The sequence below is a fragment of the Serinus canaria genome, chromosome Z (genome assembly GCF_022539315.1).
Source record: "Serinus canaria isolate serCan28SL12 chromosome Z, serCan2020, whole genome shotgun sequence".
Taxonomy (NCBI): domain Eukaryota; kingdom Metazoa; phylum Chordata; class Aves; order Passeriformes; family Fringillidae; genus Serinus; species Serinus canaria.
In genome coordinates this window covers 66,383,083-66,403,442 of record NC_066343.1, presented here as the reverse complement: position 1 = coordinate 66,403,442, position 20,360 = coordinate 66,383,083, and the positions used below count along the sequence as shown (strand labels likewise).

General features: G+C 58.5%; 2 protein-coding genes across 2 annotated transcripts in view; one reads left to right on the top strand and one right to left on the bottom strand.

Moving 5' to 3' along the window:
* The first annotated feature begins 4,542 nt into the window (after positions 1 to 4,542).
* TESK1 (testis associated actin remodelling kinase 1) lies at positions 4,543 to 16,923 on the top strand. Its single transcript, XM_050987202.1, has 10 exons — positions 4,543 to 4,797; positions 11,781 to 11,902; positions 12,034 to 12,082; positions 12,306 to 12,452; positions 12,643 to 12,725; positions 13,413 to 13,503; positions 13,732 to 13,815; positions 14,268 to 14,357; positions 14,523 to 14,673; positions 14,914 to 16,923. Exons 1-10 carry the CDS (start codon positions 4,579 to 4,581, stop codon positions 15,954 to 15,956), a joined length of 2,079 nt encoding a protein of 692 aa, XP_050843159.1. The 5' UTR covers positions 4,543 to 4,578; the 3' UTR covers positions 15,957 to 16,923.
* A 246-nt stretch (positions 16,924 to 17,169) lies between these two features.
* CD72 (CD72 molecule) overlaps positions 17,170 to 20,360 on the bottom strand; it is a 4,008-nt gene continuing 817 nt past the window's right edge. The window contains exons 2-5 of the mRNA XM_050987375.1: positions 20,044 to 20,192; positions 19,562 to 19,713; positions 18,496 to 18,666; positions 17,170 to 18,158 (exon numbers count right to left, since the gene is read on the bottom strand). Of these exons, the coding sequence (XP_050843332.1) occupies positions 18,525 to 18,666; positions 19,562 to 19,713; positions 20,044 to 20,192 (443 nt within the window). The 3' untranslated portion in view covers positions 17,170 to 18,158; positions 18,496 to 18,524. The remainder of the gene's footprint in view (positions 18,159 to 18,495; positions 18,667 to 19,561; positions 19,714 to 20,043; positions 20,193 to 20,360) is intronic.

The window sequence follows — 20,360 nt, the reverse complement described above, 5'->3', positions numbered from 1 at the left end:
CAAGAAAAGGGCTTTGGAGCTAATAAGGGGACTAGAGCATCTCCTCTATGAAGACAGGCTGAGAAAGCTGGGGATGCTCAAGGTTCAAGAGAAGGTTGTATGGACACCTCAGAGCAACCTTCCAGTATCTTAAAGGGGGCCTACAGGGAAATCAGAGACGGACTTCATCAGGAACTGTGAAGTGATAGACAAGGGGCAGTGGCTTCAAACTCAAAAATATTAAGCTCCGATTAGATATTAGGAAAACAATTTCTCTGTGAGGGTGGTGAGGCACTGAAACAGGTTGCCCAGAGTTGTGGATGTTCCAACCCCAGCAGTGTTCAAGGCCAGGTTGGATGGGGCTTGGAGCAACCCTGTTTAGTGTAAGGGGTTCTTGCCCATGGAAGAGGGACTGGAACAAGATGATCTTTAAGGTCTTTTCCAACACAAACCATTCTGTGCAGTTGTACTCACATGGCCGCACGTCACATCACCCTGGGTTACACGTGGTGCAGGCACAGCCAGAGCTGCCTGTCCCTCCTTTCAGAGGTGATGGCTGGCTTTCTTTTATCAGTGTTCTGAATGTTTTCAATTTCACTCCCCCCTTGGGACTTCCAGCAGGCATGAACTCAGCTGGGTTCAGGCATCAGTGCCCCCCAGGCACAGGCACTGGTGTTTGCTTGAGGAGAAGCAGAGGAGGGAGCTGAAATCACTGTCCAGCACTAAGAGACAGGGATGGATGTGGATTCTGTCTCCATGGATGTCACAGCACTGGCACCCAGGCATGAGAAGCATCGACGAGATAACAGGAGGCAGCAAGCAAATGCTGCCAGGTGCTGTGCTGACTATGCTGGGGGAATATTAATGACTCAACCAATATTTGCAGTCTTCATGCTGCACACAAACCCTCAATGGCTTTGCAGCTGGAGTGACAGAGAGGCAAAGGGGGCACAGCAATGTGCCTGCACAGCAGGGACCTTGCCAGTCCCTGATGGCATCTGGATGTGGGCTGCTGCAGCCTGCAGCCATGGTGCTGAGTGCGGAACATGCATGGCCCTGCCAGGCTCAGCAGCTCACAGTGCACTGGGAAATGTAGTCCAGCTGCATCACTAGACTGGGTGCCACTGGACATCACCAGGCTGGTGCTGAGACCTTCTCCCATGTACCCTGGACTGCTCAAACTGACCAGGCTCCTATCACCCTGTAATGGCCCATGCTGGGCCCTCATCTCCTATTTCCTACAGGGCAGAAGCACGAGATGTTTTTCAGGGAGCAGCTGTCTCATAAACAGGGAGCTGGGGAACATACAGGACTTGGAGGTGGAGATCTGCAGGGTGATGTGTGGTAGTGTGGGAAAAGAGCAGAGATCTCCTGGCGTAGAAGGAAAGAGAAAACTTGGGACCAAGAGGCTGCACCCACATTGTGGAGACAAGCACCAAAGGGAGTAATTTGAGTCAGGCAGTGCTCTTTGTCCTGCTCACCCCTGTGTCTGCACAGCCTCTCCAGGCTGGAAAACCCTTGTGCACTTTAGCCTTGTGCCTGCTCTGGCAGCACACCCCTGGCAGCAGCAGCCATTGATTTTCCAGAGCATTTGCAGAGAAGGAGTCTCAGATATAGATGGGCTCTTGCACATGGGTGCAGAGGAGGGGACTGCTCATGTTCTGGCTCTAGGGCTCTGAGCAGGGCAAGGCTTTGGTCAGGGTGGATTACTGTTGGCTCATCCCAGTCAGAGCTGTTCTGCAAGGACCCCAGTGCCACAGTGCTGTTGTGGAATAGAGGTGGGAGTGCAGCAAGGACCAGGTTTCCTGTGTGGAGAGCCCCTGCATCCCTCACTGCCCTGCACAGAGCCTGGCCACCCCACACCTGTAGTGTGCCCTGATCCTTACAGGATAACTCTGCACTTCTACAGCTCCAGCCCCCATAGGCTGGTTGAAAGCTCCCACTCCTGCTCTCTCTGCCTGGGTGATGCACAATTCCCAGCAGGCAAGGTGAAGATGTTTACTAATCCCTGAGCCTTTTCCGCAGGAGAGGAAGGGTGTAGAGCCCAGAAAGAGAAGGGCAAGGAGGACAAAGCCTCCCTCCTCTCTCCCCTGCAGATCCACGTGAGCAGAGTACAGCCAGGGAGACCTCCTTCCTGCTTTTCCTCACCAGGGATTGAGAAGCTTAATTCAAGGTTTGCTGCAGGCTCAGCCCAGCCTGACTTTGCACCCAGCTGGTTAGTGCACTTGCCTGCACCATGGGAGGGATTTGGGGCACTGGAGACTTTTAGCCATGTCTCAGCTCAGCCCTGCTGTGCCAGGCAGGAGCAGAGCGTGATGGAAATAGCACAGTAGAGTTACCAGTGCTGATGAGAGAAGGGACTGCAAATCCTGCAGCAGCAATTTCCACAGTCAGAGCCATCTCCAGGGCTTTAATTTATCCATTACAACTTAATTGGATGTAAACCCAGTCACTTGTGAGCAGCAGGAGCTCTGATCAGGCACTGGTCCTGAGTTTCTGTCTTCAAGATGCCTCACCAGGCCTCCCCATCCCTGTTGCGGTGCCTTGACCATCAAGAATCTGCTGCACTCAAGTGGAAGGGAGAGGCTCTCCTTGTTGCCCCAGGTGAGCTGGCTGTGCTCCTCTGAGCAGTGTCCTACACAACTGAGGAGCTGATCATGGGGCTGTGGATGCATCAGCATGCTCACATTTCAGGCACCAGGGCTGAGCCCAGGCAGGCACCCACTACAACCCATCTGAGCAGCCACAACTGGACACCAAGGTAGGAGGGCACAGACTGCAGCCCCCTGTCCCCACAGGCAGATGCTGTGCTCTCCTCTCATCCATGGAGCTGCTCCTGTCATTTTGTCAGGCATTTGTCAGCAGGATTGACATGTGAGGCTGAGGAAACGTAAGAATGTGGCCTGTTGCACAGCACTTCACCCCATGGCTGCAAAAGCCTCCCTGGCACATGCTATCCAGCACCCTGGCAGGCTGGAGTGGTACTGGTGAGCAAAAGGATGGCTCAGACCCCATGGAACAGGGACTGGCAGAGTCCTATCCCCAGGCTCTGCCTCAGCGTGTAGGAAAATTGCCCTGCACAAACCCACTCCCTCTGCAGGCCTGGAAGAGCAGGAATACCATGAATTCCTAGGGGGAGGGCAAGGCACTGTTCCCATTATAAATAAATGGGAGGCTCAGTTCCCTGCTCTAGCCCACAGGGTTATTCTCTCTCCTAAGACAAGGAAGAAAACCCAGCTCATGGTCCAAGGTGTTCATGTTGTGCTTGGTGGCACCTGGAGCAGACCACTGGCAAAAAAAAATGCCACACCAAGAGAGACTCTATGTGGCTGCTTTTCCCAACAGGAAAATCAGCTGGAGTGGTGCAGGGCATGTGCAGCCAGTCCTACCACACAGGGAAAAAGCTGTTTGAGGGGAGCTGCAGAGTCAGGGCTGTGGCAGCACCCAGAGAGGAGGCTGGGGCAGGGCTGGGCCAGCACAGGCAGGTGGATGCCAAGGAGAGCGTCAGCAAAATGTGTGGGACTGAGCAAGGGCAGATCCAGCTGCAGAAAGTCCCTGGGCAGGAAGGACAGGACAGATCAGCCTCAGAGCAGGCAAAAGGCCTGAGATGGGGGAGCAGCAAGCAGAAGGAAACCAGGGAGAAGTGGAAGAGCTCAGGAAAACAAGGAAGGCGAAAGGGTGCCACAGGCATCGGGCATGCTGTCACTGCGAGGCTGCTCTTGCCCGCTCCTCCGGAGGACAGATTTACTGCCCCTGGGACACTACCCAGGCTGGGTGCACAGAGAAAATCCGAGCCCCTGATCCAAGAGGCAGAGATCCAAGCCTGTACCAATGGGGCTCAAACAGCCAACAGCTACTTGTATGGGGGAACTGGTCCCACGGCACTGTATAGGGTGGGGCTGGAAAAATGGGGAGATCTGATCAGATCTCCATGCCCTTTGTCCATCCATCAGGGACTGGGTGCTACGAAGACAAAGAGAGTCCCGTAGCTAAACGGGGAATCCCGGCAGGGCCCAGGGAAGAAAGGAAGTCTCGCACCTACAGTGTGCATCCAGGTGGGTCTCAGGAGTGCATCCCACGACAGTAAGGGGCATCCAGGGGTTGGGGACAGTCAAAGCCCGGTGCCTGTGGGGTGTGCCCAAGCTCTGCCCCGGGATCTCAGGGCCTCACAGCACACTCTGGCGCTTAGGGAGACGCCCTCTCGACACCCAGCGGAGCCCGGTGCCGGTGGACGCGCACATCGGGGCGTGCGGATCCCCGCGCTGCCCGCCGGGGCGGGGCGGGGCGGGGCAGGGCGGTGGGGGGGGGTCTCCTGCCGGGCGAGGCGGCGAGGCGACGCCGGCGGGTCCCAAGGAGTTAAGGGCTGTCCCCGCCCCAGCCCCGCCCCACCGGTGCCAGCGCTCGGGGCGGCGGAGGCGCAGCGCCGGGCCGCGGCAGGGGTCGGGGGGGGCGCCGGCGCCGGGCCATGAGCGCGGAGCGCCCCGGAGCGCCGCCCGCCCCGCGCCGCCGCCGCCGCCGCCGCCGCCGCCGCTAGCATCGCCCCGGGGGCCGGGAGAGCGGCGGCGCCCCGGCCGCGCGGGTGCCCCGGCGGGGATGTGAATGGCGCTGGGGGTGCTCGGCGGGACCGACATGGAGTGGGAGAAGCTGCCGCGGCGGCCCGGGGAGGGCGAGGGGGAGGCGGCGGGGCCGTGGCCGGGCTGCGGGCGGCTGCGGCCCTCCTCGTACCGGGCGCTGCGCAGCGCCGTCTCCACCCTGGCGCGCATCGACGACTTCTACTGCGAGAAGATCGGGGCCGGCTTCTTCTCCGAGGTCTTCAAGGTGTGCGGGGCGGGAGCGGGGATGGCGGGCCGCGGGGTATCCCGCCGGGATCGGGCGTCCCCCGGGACCGCGGCAACACCGCAACCCCGGCCGCGCCCTCGGCTGAAGACTGTGATCCCCCCTCCAGCCCCGGCAGCCGGGCGAGGCTGGGGGCTGCTCCCGGCGGTGCCGTGCGGAGCGGAGTTGGGGACGCCTCCCCTCGCCCCGTCCCGGCCGGGGCGTTGTGCTTCCATCCCCCCGAGCAGGGGGAGGGGAGCGCCGGCTCTGTTTACAGCCGGGGAGGCTGAGCTCTCCGAGCGCCGCGCCGTGGGTTGCGCGGGGGGTCGGGTGGCGGGCAGCCGAGCCCCGGGGACCCCCGTCAAAAGTCTGGACAGCCGAGCCCGCCCGGGGCGTAACTGTGTCAGGGAGTCCAGGTGGCGTTCCTGGGCGCTCCAAGGTGATGTCCGGCGTTGCCGGGCCTGCTGAGCAGGTGATCTGCAGGATTCCCCTCGGGACCCCCACCAAGGTGTTTGGCTGTGGGACAGGGGTGTGATGCCACGGAAGAGCAGGGAGCTGACTCCTGGCTAAGCCTCCAGAGCTGCCTTTGTCCTCTATCCTCTCTGGGACTGTCAGGGTGGGGATGCCTGTGTGTGGCCCATGCCCTGAGCAGGGGTGTTTTAGTCCTGGTGGGGAGCTCAGGGTCTCCAGCAGTGAGGCAGAAGTACATGGCGGCAATATCCTGCCAGGCCAGTGCACTGCTGCTGGGGACGAAGGGCTGTGCCTCAGTGTCACCACTACCTCTCCCGGCAGAGGGGAGGTGTGTGCATGTGTTGTTTTGAGCCTCGGCATCACTTAAGGTACCATAAACCACGGGCTAGGACTGCCCTTAAGTGGCAATCTAGTGGTTTCATATCCCTCAAAGAACAGCTTAGGGCTGGGCACAACCCCCACTACCTGCCCCCACATTCACTGAGGTCACAGGCAGCACAACCATTAGGGCATTCACATCCTGGCAGTACCCTGGTGTTCCTCTCCAGCCCTGATACCATTCCCCACTCAGCAGTGGGACCCCAAGACCTGTTTCCTCTTCAGCCACAATACAGGTGTCCTGTGAGGGGCCATGGAGAATGTGTAGAGAGGTCCCTCTCCTCCTGGAGCTCCCAGTAGAGTCATGACCTCCCTGCTGGCTGGGTTTCTGCTATTGATCTCTGGCTTGGAGTGCACAACAGCACCTTGGAGCAGAGGGAGGCATTTAATAATGTCAGGCGTGGATATGGCTCTTTAATAATGGATGCTCCCGTGTCTCAGCGAGGCCACAGTCTCTTCTTGCCTCGCTGTTTCTTTTCTCAGTCTCTGCAGGAGCCACGAAATGCTCCTTCTCCCATACATTGTTTAGGTTCTTGTGGGGCCGCTGGCATGTAGGATTTGGGGGATTGGCGAAGGTTGAGGGGTGGGAAGGGGATCAGGATCAGTAGTCGACATGTGTGCATGGTGGCAAGGAAGCAGGGATGGGAGGGGGCCAGATGGGGCTTTGTGCTCGTGTGGTGGATTGAGTCCAAGAGCTCAGCAGGATGGTGGGGTAAGCCTGGGATCTGAGCTGGGGTTTGGCCGCCAGACCTTGTGAGGAGGACAGAGCTTGGCAGGGCAGCCCAGGACCCATTTTCCTCCCACTTCCCTTGCTCCTTCTATAGCTTTCCAAGGCTGTGGACACTTGAATCTGCGTGCTCTGTGTGGCTCCTGGGCCGTACGTTGTTCTAGCCTTGGTGGGTGAGGGGGACAGGGAGGGGACCTTAACATCTCTGCCCCTGCACAGGTAGCTCATTGCTGGCGTGGAGCTGAGCTAGGGCCAGGCAGGGTGCTGACAAGCATCTGACTGTCTTCTCAGCATTAAAACCAAAAGGCTCAGTGTGCCCAAGCCCTGGTGTCCCAAGCTAGCCCCTCCAGTCAAGCACCTCTCTGAGAAGGGCTGTCCAGAGCAAACAGGAGACACTAGTGACAAGAAGCTGCTCTTTTTCATGGTGCTTGTTCATAGCTGATCTCCCACTGTGCTGCAGAGCAGGGCTGTTTTCCCTCTGGAGCAGCTGGTTCTCATTGCCTTTCCCTGTGCAATTTCAGAGCCACTAGCCCCCCATTTTCTCAGATACACAGACATTGCAGGAAGCCACCTCTCTATTTCCAATTGACTGAGCGTATTGAGCCAGGTCTGTTTGTGCCAGGCATTTTCTCCTGCCCTTAAACCGCTGTTGCATCTCTTCCCCAAATCCCTCTTCCTTTCCCATGTGCTGTCTGCAGCAGACACAGGGGCTGTGGGCAGCATACTTGGGGCTGTATCCAGAGGCCTTCGCTCATCTGAATCCCAGCCTCATGCCCTGATGTTGCAGATCCTCTTGGAAATGCCATCTCCCAGGGTGCAGCTCTCTGATGTGCTCTGTCCAGCACCCCATTTCCATGTAATTTTGTGTGTGTGTGTTTGTGTGGTTTAGCAGCTCCCAGCATGGGCATAGCTCAGGAGAGGGTTTTAGCATCACTGTCACTTGCCCATCTCTGCTCGCTTCCCTACCAGCCTTTGGGGTTTTCTATTTGCTTCCAATTTTCCAGTGCAACTAATGGAGCAAGTCCCTTCCTCTTATCTGATGCCCTTCATCGGGGACCTTGCCTTGTTTTACAGAGCAGAATGAAGCCGCATGACACTGATGGAGAAACTAAGGCAAGCAGGGAGGAAGTGAATTAGCCAAGGTCAGCCAGCCATGGCAAGGCTGGGAGCAGCCCTGGCCCTGCAGCTGCCGCTTGGGAGTCCTGGGCACAGGAAACGTGTTGTGCTGACCAGCTGGAGACCTGCCAGCCCCTCTCCTGCTCTGTCACAGGGCATGCTCTAGGCTTGCCCGTCAGGCCAGGCAGTGATCTGCCACCACTGTGTAACGCTGGCACTGCCCCGGCTCCTGCTGTGCCCACAGTGCCGCTCCTGGGAGAGCAGGAGGTGGGGGTTGCTGGTGCTCAAACACCCTCCAGGACAGGTGCTTTGTCTCATCCTCAGAGAAAGTCTGTCTTGACTGATTCTGCCTTTTCCCTTTGATGAGCACGCTTTCCAGTGCCGCCCAGTTGTGTTACGGGGGATCCTGAGCTCAGATGCAGTTGTTGTGGGTGGCTGTGGGGTTACCAGTGGCATTGCTAGCTCCCTTGTCCCCTCCCGTCTTCCCCACAGAACTCTCTGGGGTGACGGGTGCAGGATGGTGTCCCTGTGTGGCTGTGCCTTGCCTGTGTGGAGCAGGGAGCAAAGGAATATGCAGGGAGTGGGGCTGTGTGCCAGGCGGTCCCCAGTGCAGGCTGCAGGGGGGGTGGCTGCTGAGCCCTCCGGATGGGGAGATGTCAGGGAGCTTTGCCCCGTGTCTAGACGGGAGTGCCGGCTGTGGGGAGGGAGCAGGCCGTCTGCTTGCTCTGATTAGCATGCTCTTTAAATAAGACTCTAATTTCCGCTGTTAAAAGAGCTCAGATCCCTTGTGCCCAGGCTGGGGCTGCCGCCAGCCCGGCCCATCCCCCAGCCCCGTGTGCTGGTGGCAGATGGGATGGGGACCAACCTGCCACGGCACCCTGCCTCACCCGCGGTACCCCCTGAAGTGCCAATGGGCCAGACATGTGGGATGCCAGGGAGCATCGGTGAGGGGTGAGGGCTTGCCTGTTTCCTGGGTGGGGGACAAGCGGCTTTGCCCTCCCCCCGCAGCCCCAGGCGGCTGCCCGGCTGAGCTCAGCTCCAGGGAATGAGCTGGGATTCCTGGGCACCGTGCCAGAGTGCCTGAGAGAGGCGAGAGGGGACACCTTCCTGCCCGAGGAGGTTGTGCTGCCTGCTGCCTTCTCTGGACTCAGTGAGGGAGGAAACCTCCTTAGTGGGGGGCTTTGAGCCCCCTGCAGTCATGGCTGATGCCTTTTGCTGCTGGGTCTGTGTCAAGGGGTGGCCAGGTGTCACTATAGAACACATAAGAGCACAAGTGCACACTGTTGCTTTTAAGGTGAAGAAAAAAGGGAATGTTTATTTTCTGACTCTGATGTTTATAGTTTTCTAAAAGTGACAGAGGATTGGAGGGTGACAGTGCCACCTCTCCAATGGCACTGGACAAACTAACAGTCATATCAAATTTTTCTTTTTCTATAAAAGAATGCAAAACAATTAGTTTTTTACAGAAAGTGTGTGAGAAAGTTCGTTACAAGAATGTAAACACCAGAAAGTCTAGAAAATCTTAAAAAACCACATCTGGGTGCTGGGCTGCTGCTAGCACCTGGACAGACTGGGTAAACTGGCCAGTGCCTGTGGGAGTCATGGACAGGGAGCATAACTCCTTCCCGGCTGGCCTTGAGCTGTTGTGGGGAGCTCTTGCAGGGGAGATGGCAGAACAGGGCCTCACAAGTGAGCTCACTGGACAGGTTCAGGGACTGAGGACTCATGCCCCATGGGGATGGAGTCACAGAAAAAGACATTGGGACAGGGCTGTACTGGCCAGAAGCTCCTGGAATCCCTGGGATAATTCCTGAAGAAGCAGCTTTCGCAAGACCTTCCCTCCCCCAGGCTGCCTCTCCTCCAATCTTAAGGTGTCCAACCCCATGTGAGTGCACTCAGACCTCACTCAGCCTATTCCAATGGCAGGTGGCTTTTTAATGAGGAATTCAGCCACAGGCACCTCCCGATGCCCACCAGATGCTGCTCCCTGATACAGGGCCGCTGCTGCTGGCAGGGAGCTGGCCAGCCCTAGGGCCATGGCCACCAAGTGCCAGCATTGTGCATGCCGCACAGCATTCCTGACGTGGGCGCGTGGCGCCGGAGCCGTGCCGCCTCCAGCCATCCCGGCGGGCATGAGCCTGCCTGCACCACTGAGCCCGGTCCTGCTGTCTGGCAGCTGCTGGTGCCAGCCAAACTGACCGAGCCAGTCCTGCCAGCCCCACATGGCGTGGGAAGGGAAGGATGCACTGCCATCCTGAGAGCTGGGTCAGGAATGGTAGGTTTTGCTGGGCAGCACCCAGTGCCAGAGGCTTGGCAAGGCTGTGGATCCTGCTGGCCTTGTCCAGGCTCTGCCTTCCTCAACCCCCAGCTCCATGGGGAGCTGGAGGGACTGAGCCTACCCTGCTTTGGTCACACAGGCTACCTCCTTAAAGCCTGCACTGAAGCCTGGCTGAGAGCCCAGTTTCTGTTTCTGGTGCTGCCCTCAGCTGCCCCACCGGCAGAGATGGGGTGGAGGAAAGACAGCGATGGGTGAGATGGGGTATAGTTGCCCCTTGCCCTTGGTCCAGGCATGACCAAGGCAGCAGTTCCAGGTGCTGCTGGGCAGTGGTGTGGTGAGCAGGGAGGACTTGGATCCCCATTAGAGGGAGTGCTCTGGGTGCTCCACACAGCAGGTACTGCAGTTTCACCCTGGGACAGGCTCTCCCTGAATCCAGGAACTCAGTATGTCCAGTGCTCAGCAAGGAGGAGTCATGGGGAAATCCACCCTCCCTTCTCCCTGCAGCATGGGTGCCAGGTGGTGGCAGGTGTCCGGGGTGTCCCCTTGCCACTCGTCCAGGATCCATTCTGAGCTCTGCTGTCACATGGCACCACCCCCTGTCGGTGGGTCAGGAGTGCCAGCTGGCTGTCTGGGGCTGGCTGGAGGTGGCACAGGTGTAACTGGAGTGGGGTGCCATCAGACAGGTGTCTGCTGAATTATTCAAAGCCTCTCCATGAGCTCAGTGAGCTGATGGTGGCACGGCACAGTTATTGCCTCTCACTTCCACTCTGACTGGGACTGGTTTGGCATCAGTGCACACAGACATGTAGAAGGACTTTCATAGAGCACTCATTTTCCCCAGGGCCTTTTGAAGGGATGTGCTGCTGCCCCATCACCTGGGTGTTTTCTGCTGGATAGATCCCCATCATGGCATGCACCCCAGTAGCAGTGCTGGCCATGGGATGAGAGGAGAGCCCTGGAGAAGCCAGCATGCCAGCCTCCCTCTGCTGTGGTAGGAACAAGAGCCAAGCTGTGAGCAGGACGGGGGTGCTGGACATCCTGCCTCCAGCCAACCCCCTGTGTTTTTCCTGGGAAGGCAATCCCTGACGTGAGGGGTGTTGAGGGGGTGTTGTGGGGCTGGCCAGGAGCTGGCACTGGCTCAGCAGCCTCAACCAGCATTGACTAAAAAGGAGAAGAGCAGGGAGCTGACGGCAGCACTGAGGAATGCCTGCGCCGCCGTGCACAGTTCCGTGTGTGCTGGGGGGCAGCTGGGATGCACTGGGTTGTCCCCCCGGGCAGCTGCTGCTTCGAGGCAGGGGTGGCATCCCACCCCAAGCACCTGCTCAGGAGGGGACCCTCAACACTGGTTTGGTGCCCCCCATAACAGTGTTAGGTCAGGGCATCCTGTGCTCTTCCCTTGCCCTGCACATGCCAGGGAGCTGCAGATGGACAGGGTGTCCGTGCTTGGCCATGCTCCAGCTGCTGTTCTTGGCAGGGGACCAGGCCCCCAGATCGCATGACAGTGTCGGGTTGGGGCTGCCTAAATATACAGCTCATCCAGGCTCCGTGCCCTGCCAGACTAGGGTCAAGCACTACAGCTGGCCACACCTAGAGCTGGTTCAGAGGGGCAGTGTACCCCCTCTTTTCTCCAGCCCATGCTGGTAGGGTCTGGCTGGGTGGTGCTGACCCAAAACAAGTCCTCCCTAATGCTCCTCAATCCTGCACTTGTTTGTTCTTAGAGTAGAGCTGTGCTCAGAGCTTATGGGAGCTGTTGTTGCCTCTCAGGAGTTCAGGGCAGCGTAGCATGGTGGAGGGAGCATAACAAGCAGGGTGCCCCAGGAAGAATGGGCCTGTGTGTCATCAGTCCTGGGAGTGCTTGGAGATGTGGGGAAAGCACCCCCCTAGCCCTAGTGGTCCCTGGGGTGCAGTGGGATGCTTTGCTCCCCTCTCTGGGCTGGGGTGGGAGCCGGGTGAAGCCTGGTGTCCATGAGGGCTGCAGAGGTACGTGGGGCTCAGCCTTCCCTGCATCCCCTCCAGGTGCGGCACCGCCAGTCGGGGCAGATCATGGTGCTGAAGATGAACAAGCTGACCAGCAACCGGGGCAACATGCTGCGGGAAGTGCAGCTCATGAACCGCCTCTCGCACCCCAACATCCTCAGGTAGGATCTGCTTCCCCACTGCCAGCCCCCCCTTTTCCCTAGCCTGGGGGTTTGGAGCTACTGCTGATGCTGGATAAGCTCTTGAGGCTGGTCCCTGCCACAGCCACCCTCTGGTCCCCTCTATCTCACAGGTTCATGGGGGTGTGTGTGCACCAGGGACAGCTGCATGCACTGACGGAGGTAAGAGTGTGGCAACAGCCCTGAGTCTTGGGGTTCCTGCAAGCCTGGGGAAGGGACAGTGATGCCTATGGGGACACTTTCTTGGCCTGTGACATGTGCAGACAAGGCCCACTGGGAGGCTGTGGTGTGGGTTGGTTGGAATATGCATTAAGATGAGAGATGGGCATTCGGTGTTATGGCGGGGAGGGATGCTCTGATGCAATGGCCTGGCTCTCCCCATCAGTACATCAACGGTGGGAACCTGGAGCAGCTGCTGGACAGCCCTGTGCCCCTCTCCTGGTCCATGCGTGTCAAGCTGGCCCTCGACATCGCCCATGGCCTACGCTACCTGCACTCCAAGGGCATTTTCCACCGTGACCTCACCTCCAAGGTACGGGATGTTCCAAGGCACCACATTCCCGTGTTGTCCCAAAGCTGTGTTGCTGCCTTGCTGCCCCAGGTGTGGCGGGCTGGGGAGCAGGAGGCTGTGCTGTGCTGTGCTGTGCTGGAGCATCCTGAAACCAGTGGCCAGGGAGGTTGGGCTGGTGCACTTGGTGTGACAGGTCCTCCTGTGCCCACAGAACTGCCTGGTGCGCTGCGAGGCCAGTGGCTACACAGCTGTAGTGGGTGACTTCGGGTTGGCAGAAAAGATCCCCACCTACAGGTACGTGGGCAGCATCCACCTGTCCATCCCTGTCCCCGGAGCCCACTCAGAGCAGAAGCTGGAGAGGGGTGGACCTTGGGGGTGCAGCAAAAAGGACAGGAATGGTATTGCCGCAAGGCGTCCCCGAAGGGGCAGTAATTAGCATTGACTCCATGCCTCTCAGAAGGCTGATCAATCACTTTATTATACTACACTTATTAAAAAACCCATCACCCTTACCAGACAGTCACGATACAGGTGAACCCAACTGGTCCTTCAATCTAAACACCACCACCAGTGGCCAATTAAGAAATCACCCTCTGGTAAACAAATCTCCATATCACATTTTACATGTTCTCAACAACAGGTGCAGCAAGTGAAGATAAGAATTGCTTAGCATTCTTTTCTCTGATCTTCTCACAGCCTCTCCAGGATAATGCTCTCTGTGGCCAGAGAGGTGCTGCTACAGGAGTGGGGGTGGTGAGATCATCCCTGTCAGGGGAGACTCCAAGAGCAGTTTGGGAATGGCTAGGAGGGGATGGAGAAGGGGGTGGTGTGACTGGGGAGAGATGAGTTTGTAGAGTGCACGGAAGAGGCTTAGCCCAGGAAGGGAGATGGAGATGGTGATCTGGGCTGCTGCAGCAGGGGGATGGGAGGTTGGACATGTGGGGGACTGGGCAGCCTCTGATACTCCACCATGTCTCCTAGTGAGGGCAGTGAGAAGGAGCCCCTGGCCGTGGTGGGCTCCCCGTACTGGATGGCACCCGAGGTGCTGCGTGGGGAGATCTACAACGAGAAGGTGAGGCTGTGCTGTGTGGGGCTTTACTCAGGCTTGTGCTGCCAGTGGTTTGCAGAGTTTGCAGTCCTGGGGTGCATCAAGAGGGAAGGAATTGGGCATCCCTCTAGTGACAAGGTGACAGAGCCCCAGTGTGGCTCTGCAGGGAGGAGAAGGGCTGTGGCCTTGCAGAGTGGTGGGCACATCAGCTCAGGGCTGCAGGGCACCCTGATGAGTCCCTGCTCTCTGCAGGCCGATGTGTTTGCATACGGCATCATCCTGTGTGAGACCATCGCTCGTGTGCCAGCTGACCCCGACTACCTGCCCCGCACTGAGGTGACTCTGGGATGGGAATGGGGAGTTGTGGGCAGGAGCACTGGGGCTGGGACAACTTCATCAAAGAAGGGGGGCCATTCTGTGTTGGGCAGAGACCCATGTGCAGGACTGGTCCCACATCTCAGGGCTGGGGTGCTGTGTTCCTCTTGCTGCCCATGGAGGGATGGTCTCTGCTGGTAACCTCAGAACCCATAGTGAGCCTTAAAAGGAGAACAGGGCAGTTGCATTCAGGCAGAGAGCAGAAGCGGTGTCTGTGTCCTAGTATCTCCCAACATTAGCCCGGTTTGGGGTGACATCAGAGTCCTCTCCTGCTGTGTCCCCACTGGGGTACTTCCAGATCCACAGTCCTCTGTGACAGTGCAGGGGGGAGGGGGCTAGCCCATGTTTGGTCCCCTGGGCCTTGTGGTGCCCCAGGAGACCCAGTCTTACTCTTCTTCCTTTCCCTGGTGCAGGATTTTGGTCTGGACGTCACCACTTTCCGCACCATGGTGGGAATTGACTGCCCAGCGGCCTTCCTCCAGCTGGCTTTTCACTGCTGCAGTGTGAGACTCCCACCTCCACTGACTGCCCTTCCTGGCCAGGGCAGGCAGGCAGGACAGGCTGCCTTGCCTGCGAGCAGGGCGAGCAGGGAGCTGCCTCTGCTGTGCAGGGCTCCCTGGGGTGCTTGAGGAGGCACAGACCTGATGGGGAATCCCTCCTGCCCACAGATGGAGCCCACCTCCCGCCCCTCATTCCTGGAAATCACGCAGTGCCTGGAGAGCATCCTGCAGCACCAGCTGGGCGCCGAGGGTGCCAGGACCACCCTGTTCGGCATCGGGGAGAGTCTGCCTGCATCTGGAACTGCAGCCACACTCAGTGGTACGTGGGCGCCTCGGGAACAGGCCATAGCAGGGTGTAAAGATGGGGGATGTGGGGTTTCCCATCTCACCCCGACAGCTGTAGGGGAAGGAGACAGGGGTGTGTGAGGTCTGCGAGATAGAGCTAGTCCCTGTTCCTCCCTTGGGGTGCACCCCTATGTTGTTGGGTGCCCAGCAGCCCATAACACCTCACATGGGCAGCTGCTGCCTGCTGGTGACACTCTCCTGTGCCCATGCCCAGGGGTGGCCAGGAGGTCAGCCAGCCACACCGAGCAGTCGCCCTTGCGTGAGCTGGGGACACAGCACCTGCAGCCAGACCAGCGCCTGTCCCGCAGCCAGTCTGACATGTTCCCTTCCAAGTCACCCACCTTGCTGTGGCCGCTGGAGCCTTGCAGCGGGGCCAGGTCCAAGGAGACGTCCCCCCGTGTCAACCCCTTCTCCCAGCGTGAAGACCTGAAAGGGGGGAAGATCAAGCTCTTTGATACGCCGAGCAAGTCGGTCATCTCTCTCACCTTCGATCTGCCGCCCCCCGCCCCGCTGCAGCTCAGCAGCCCGGTGACACCTGAGCCCGCCGTGGAGGTGCAGTGTGACTTCTCAGCACCCACCACCAGCCCCCGCAAGTGCCACTCTCTGCCCTCCTCTCCTGAGCTGCCCCACCGGGGGGGCCTGGAGCTGGGTGTGGGATCCTCTCATCCCACTGACGACCCCCAGCCCCCCACCCTCCTTCCTCCCCCAGCATGGGCAGGAGCCTCCACCCCCAGCTCCAAGGCAGAGGAGCAGACAGACTGCGGCCCAGACAGCTCTGGGCCACCGCAGCCCACCCCCCTGCCCCTCAGCAGCAACTTCATCCGCACCGCGTCCTCGGGCACACGGGCCTGGCAACCAGACGTGCGGGCCCCCAACGGGCTCCTCGTCAACCACAACCACATGATGGTCAGCAAACCTCTGGCCTGGGGCAGCGGGCTGGAGCACGGCTTCTCTGAGCTCAGCATCTCCTGTGCAGCAGCGTTGGAGCGGGCGGAGCGCTCGGCCATGCTGCCTGGGCACAGCTCTGGTGCCATGCTGGAGCAGGACGAAGTGCTGCCCTGCCCTGGCTGCTGCCTGAGTCCCTTCAGCTTCAGCTTTGCCTCCATCTGCCACCGGCCAGCACCCAGCCCGCCCCGCTACCAGAACCTCAACTGCGAGGCCAAAAGCCTCATCTGCCATGATCGGGGCCAACACCAGAAAGCCCCGGGGCCAGTGCTGGCTGAGCCCAGCCTGAAGCTGCCGGAGGCACAGTCCTAGTGATGGGGACCCTGGGGAGTGGGGCTGAATCCAGCTGCCCCTTGCACCCCTCTGCAGCCACAGCACTGGGCAGTGCAGGAGCCTGGCACATCCCCACGGTCTGTCATCACTCAGCACGTGGTGGCTACCAGTGGCCATGGTGCCAAGTGCTGTGGCTGCTGCGGCGCTGCCCAGGCACTCAGGCACCCACCCCACCAGGATCAGCCTTGGGGATCTGCAGTGAACCCTGGAGGTGGGCCGGGTCTCTGCTGGGGACCAAAGTGCAATAACACTGCTGCCCTGAGCACTGCCCCAAGCGGCAGGGCTGGTCCCCCGCGGGGGCCATGGGGCTTAAGCCCTGGGTCCAGGACCCTCTTTCCCCAAGGGCTCACCCCTGTGCAGGCTCTCGCAGAGGGGCATACGGTGGGCCTGCTACCTTGGGAGAACTGGGAGTTCCCTGCACCCAGGCGGGTGAGAGGGACTGGGCTGGGGTAGAGGTCAGCGTGTGTATGTGTGTTTTTGGGGATCCTATGGGGCTGGTGGGTGAACCCATGTGTGTCCACAAGCATGCGGAGCACGGCCAGTCCCTGATATGGGGAGAAGAGGGCAGGGGACCGTAGAGGGGCAATGCCTGTGGGCAGTGCACAGGGAGGATTGCCAGCACTGGGGTTGTCCCTGCCTGACTGTTGCTGAGGGTTGGGTGCTGAGTCAGCACAGCACCTCACATCTCCCTGGCATGCAGGTTTGGGAGCAGGATGCTGGCAGAGGGGCCAGGATGCCATCCTGGCATCATGGGGATGGGGCCAGTGGGCAGCACAGCTAGGCTGCCTGGCCCCCGGCAAGGGTGGGAGCCGGCTTTCCTCCCTCCTGCACAATGCATTGGTGAATGCAGAACTCTTTGTGTTTTTTATTATTATTATTAATAATTGCTAGTAATATATACCCTGCTTATTTAAAGTGTTCATTAAAAACTGAATGTCCCAGCAAATCTGACTGCTGGTTTTGTCTCTTGGATGCACATCAGATGTGGGCCCAGAAGGTTGCATGGTCTTGCCTGGGCACTCCTGGAGGAGGGGAGCTCCTCCAGGACTGCAAATCAGCCTGGCTCAACCCAAGATCTCAACTCCCCTAAAGCATCTTGATCAAGATGCCTTCAGACAAATTCCCTTTCTTTATTTAGGTTCTTTGGGTTCATGCCCTTGAATCCATGTTTGCTGTGGCGCACAAGAAAACAAAGAGCAGACAAACTGGGACTCTTTATTGCTATAAAGTGAGTTTAGCCAGCAGACAAGACAGACGAGTGACACGTGCCCCCTCTAAAAAACCTGCCTTTAACACCCTTTTGCTCTTCATGCAAGCTTACTCACACAGCAGTTCATCAACTATATATGGCACACACAACCTTTTCATAAACCGAGAGCATTTTCGCCTGGTTGAACATCACTTCCTCTGCTCTCACCTGGCTGCATGTTACATCAGGGCTGCTTTGCTTAATCTTCACATGTGCACGTGTGTAGCAGCTATTTTAAGTCCTGATGAGTTGTCTTGCAAAGCGTCAGCCTGCTACAAGTGCTTGAGTTAACTTTTGCTTTTGAAAGGCACAATCACACCATGGGACCCTAAAGGTCGTTGCTCTACTTTCTAATTAGCACAAAAATAAATCCCCAAATGTCAGCACAGGCACTGGCCAGTTCGGGCTCAGCTTCCCTCCTTAGGTGCTGAAGCTTTGCCGAGGCCGTTTAGTGCTGGGTTGCCTGAAAGCCATGGCCAAGCTGCTGCTGCAGTGGGGTCAGGCAGAAAACTCCTGCTGTGGGGAGGGGACTCTGTGGGGGTGGGGCTGTGCTGTCCCCGGCTCCCACTCCTGACATGCCACAGCACCGCAGCTCTCTCCATGCTGGGGATGTGCCATGGCTCCAGCGCTGAGTGCCAGTGTTTGATCCGTTCTGCAGCCGGTTCTGAGCTCCCCACTGCCCCACAGCTGTTGTGCTCGGGAAGATCCAAAGTGTCCCATGCAGGTGTGGGGTCGGCTGTGGAGTGAGTGGCCTCTACCACTCAGCCAAAGCACACCAGCTGGAGGCATCCGTGCCGCTGGGCATCAGAGGGAAGGCCCTGGGTGGCCCAGGGGCAGTGGGCTGTGGGAGGGAAGGGGTTGGCTGGAATGGATGGGACATCCTGGGTAGGGACACAGCAAGGCTGGAGCAGAGGCGGTGCAGGATGCAGGTTCTGCAAGGGAAAGCAGAGGAGGGTGAGGGTGGAGGTAAAGGTGAGATGCTGCCCAGCCTCCAACACATTCAACAGGGCTGGGAAAGCACCTTGCCAAGGGTTTTCCCCCATCTTGCCCCTTTGCTGAGCCACAGCTTCAGCTCTTGAGCTACCTCAGACCCAGAGCACCCATGGCAGTGACGGGATGGAGGCAGGCTCAATCCAGAACAAGGAGGTAACTGCATTCCTCTCCCTTTCCATGGGAGAGGTCAACATGCTGGAGGCAGAGCTGCAGGCTCCCTGCTTTCCTCCAGACACACCCCACAGGGCTGTGTGTCCCTGACTCAGCAGGACTCACCACAGCAGTGCTGGGGGCAGCAGCCATCATCACATGAAAGGGAAGCGGCTTGGCCCTGCTGCCTTCTCACAGATCCAGAGGTGCAGGTCACTGGGACCAGTGCACTGGGCGGGTTTGATGCTCCCATGGCTTATTATGGCACAGGTTCCATTCGATTTTGACTGCCACGGCCTGAATGGGGAAACAAACAACACATCAGGCATTGACACGTTCTTTCTACAAACCCTGCTGAGGCAGCTGCGGCTGCTGGCAGCTGCCTTTTGTACACTGGCAGAGGAGGGGTTGGATGCTGCAGCCAAAGGGGGATCTCCCTGTCCTCCCCTACTGATTTCACAGGCTGAAGGCTCAGCTGATGCATCCCTGCACTTCCCCGGGCAGGTTGAGAAACACTGAAAAAGGTTTTCAGTGCCTGTGACACCCCTTTAGCCTCCCTCCTCTCAGCTTTGCTGCTGGGGGCTGTTCATGCCTGCAGTGGGGTGAGCTAGGTCCTCTCTGAAGACACAAGGACGACCAGAGGAGCTGGCCTGAGCCCTGGGTCTGCTCTGGGCCCAGTTCCCGTGGCGAGGCTGAGGATGGAGGGCCAGCTACCCAAAACCTGGCCAGACAGGTTTGTTCCTCCCCAGTGCTCTGAGACACTGCAAGAGGAAGCACAGCGAGCTGAGGAGGTGGTGCACGTGGCAGGGAGGAGCCCAGGATTTTCCACAGACAGGAAGGCTGTGATCTCCCTTTGAAGAGGAATCAAGAAGATATGTGGAAGTTAGATGTGGTGCTCTAACACCTTGCCTGGGCCTCAAATAAAATTTGGGCTTTCTTCTGTCCACTGTTGCTGCCTTCTGCTTCTCTTGCCCTGCATTTTACCCACCCCCCCGAGTCCTGGCTTTCCATTTGCATGTCCTCTAAGCATCTCATCACACCATTGCACCCACATTCCATCAGTCCCTGCAGCTCTGATGCTCTTTTTTTCCCAAAGCATGTGCCTGGAACTATGTACTGGTGAGATTTAAAAGGCTTCCTAGGTCCATGCCAGAGGAGGGGAGTTTTGGGAAGAGGCAGTGCTGCCACGTACCTTTCATAAAGGGAGCCATCCACCCAGAACCAGGCCTCTGCACCTCCCTCACTCTCTGGGTCCTCTTCCTCCAGCCAGCCATAGTCGTACCAGGGAAAACTGCCCTTCTGCAATCCAATCCAGTATGGGACATCTGCATTCTTCAGGAAGGTCTGGAGAAAAAGTAAAAGTGCTTTTCCATTATTTATTCTGTGGCACCCATGTACTGCAGTACTACATACTTCACAGCAGGGTGATCATCTCCCAAGGAGCCCCTGGGGCTGGAGGTTCTTGAGCCCTGGTGCCCTGCTCCAGCTTGGGAAACACCCAGGGGTGCCAGAGCCTTTCTATCCCATGTCAACCACCAGTCATGTGCTCCAGAGAACAGCCTTGCACCCTCCAATGTTTTGGCAGGACAGGGGGCCCCCAGAACCATGCCAGCCCATCTGGGGACCTCATGGCTGGATACACCATCTCCTGCCCTCAGCTCCCCAGCACCCTACCGGCACAGTCCAACGACTCCAGGATTTGGTGACCAGGAGCTGAGAATATGTCTTCTCACACTCATCTCTGCTGTCTTCCCATGTCTTCTTCTCCGAGGAGATGAAGAGGCACTTGCCCCTATACAGCAGCCAGCCCGAAGGGCAGCAATCTGTGGGTAGGGGCACAGCTGAAGGGCTTGCTCAGCCACAGGTACGCTGGGGGGTAACAAGGAACAGCCCCACACCTTCCCAGCAGATATCACAGGCTCAGTGTCTGCTCCAGCACTGTTTCAGCCCTTGGACCATTCTGACCCCACCATATGGTCAAAAAAGGCAGT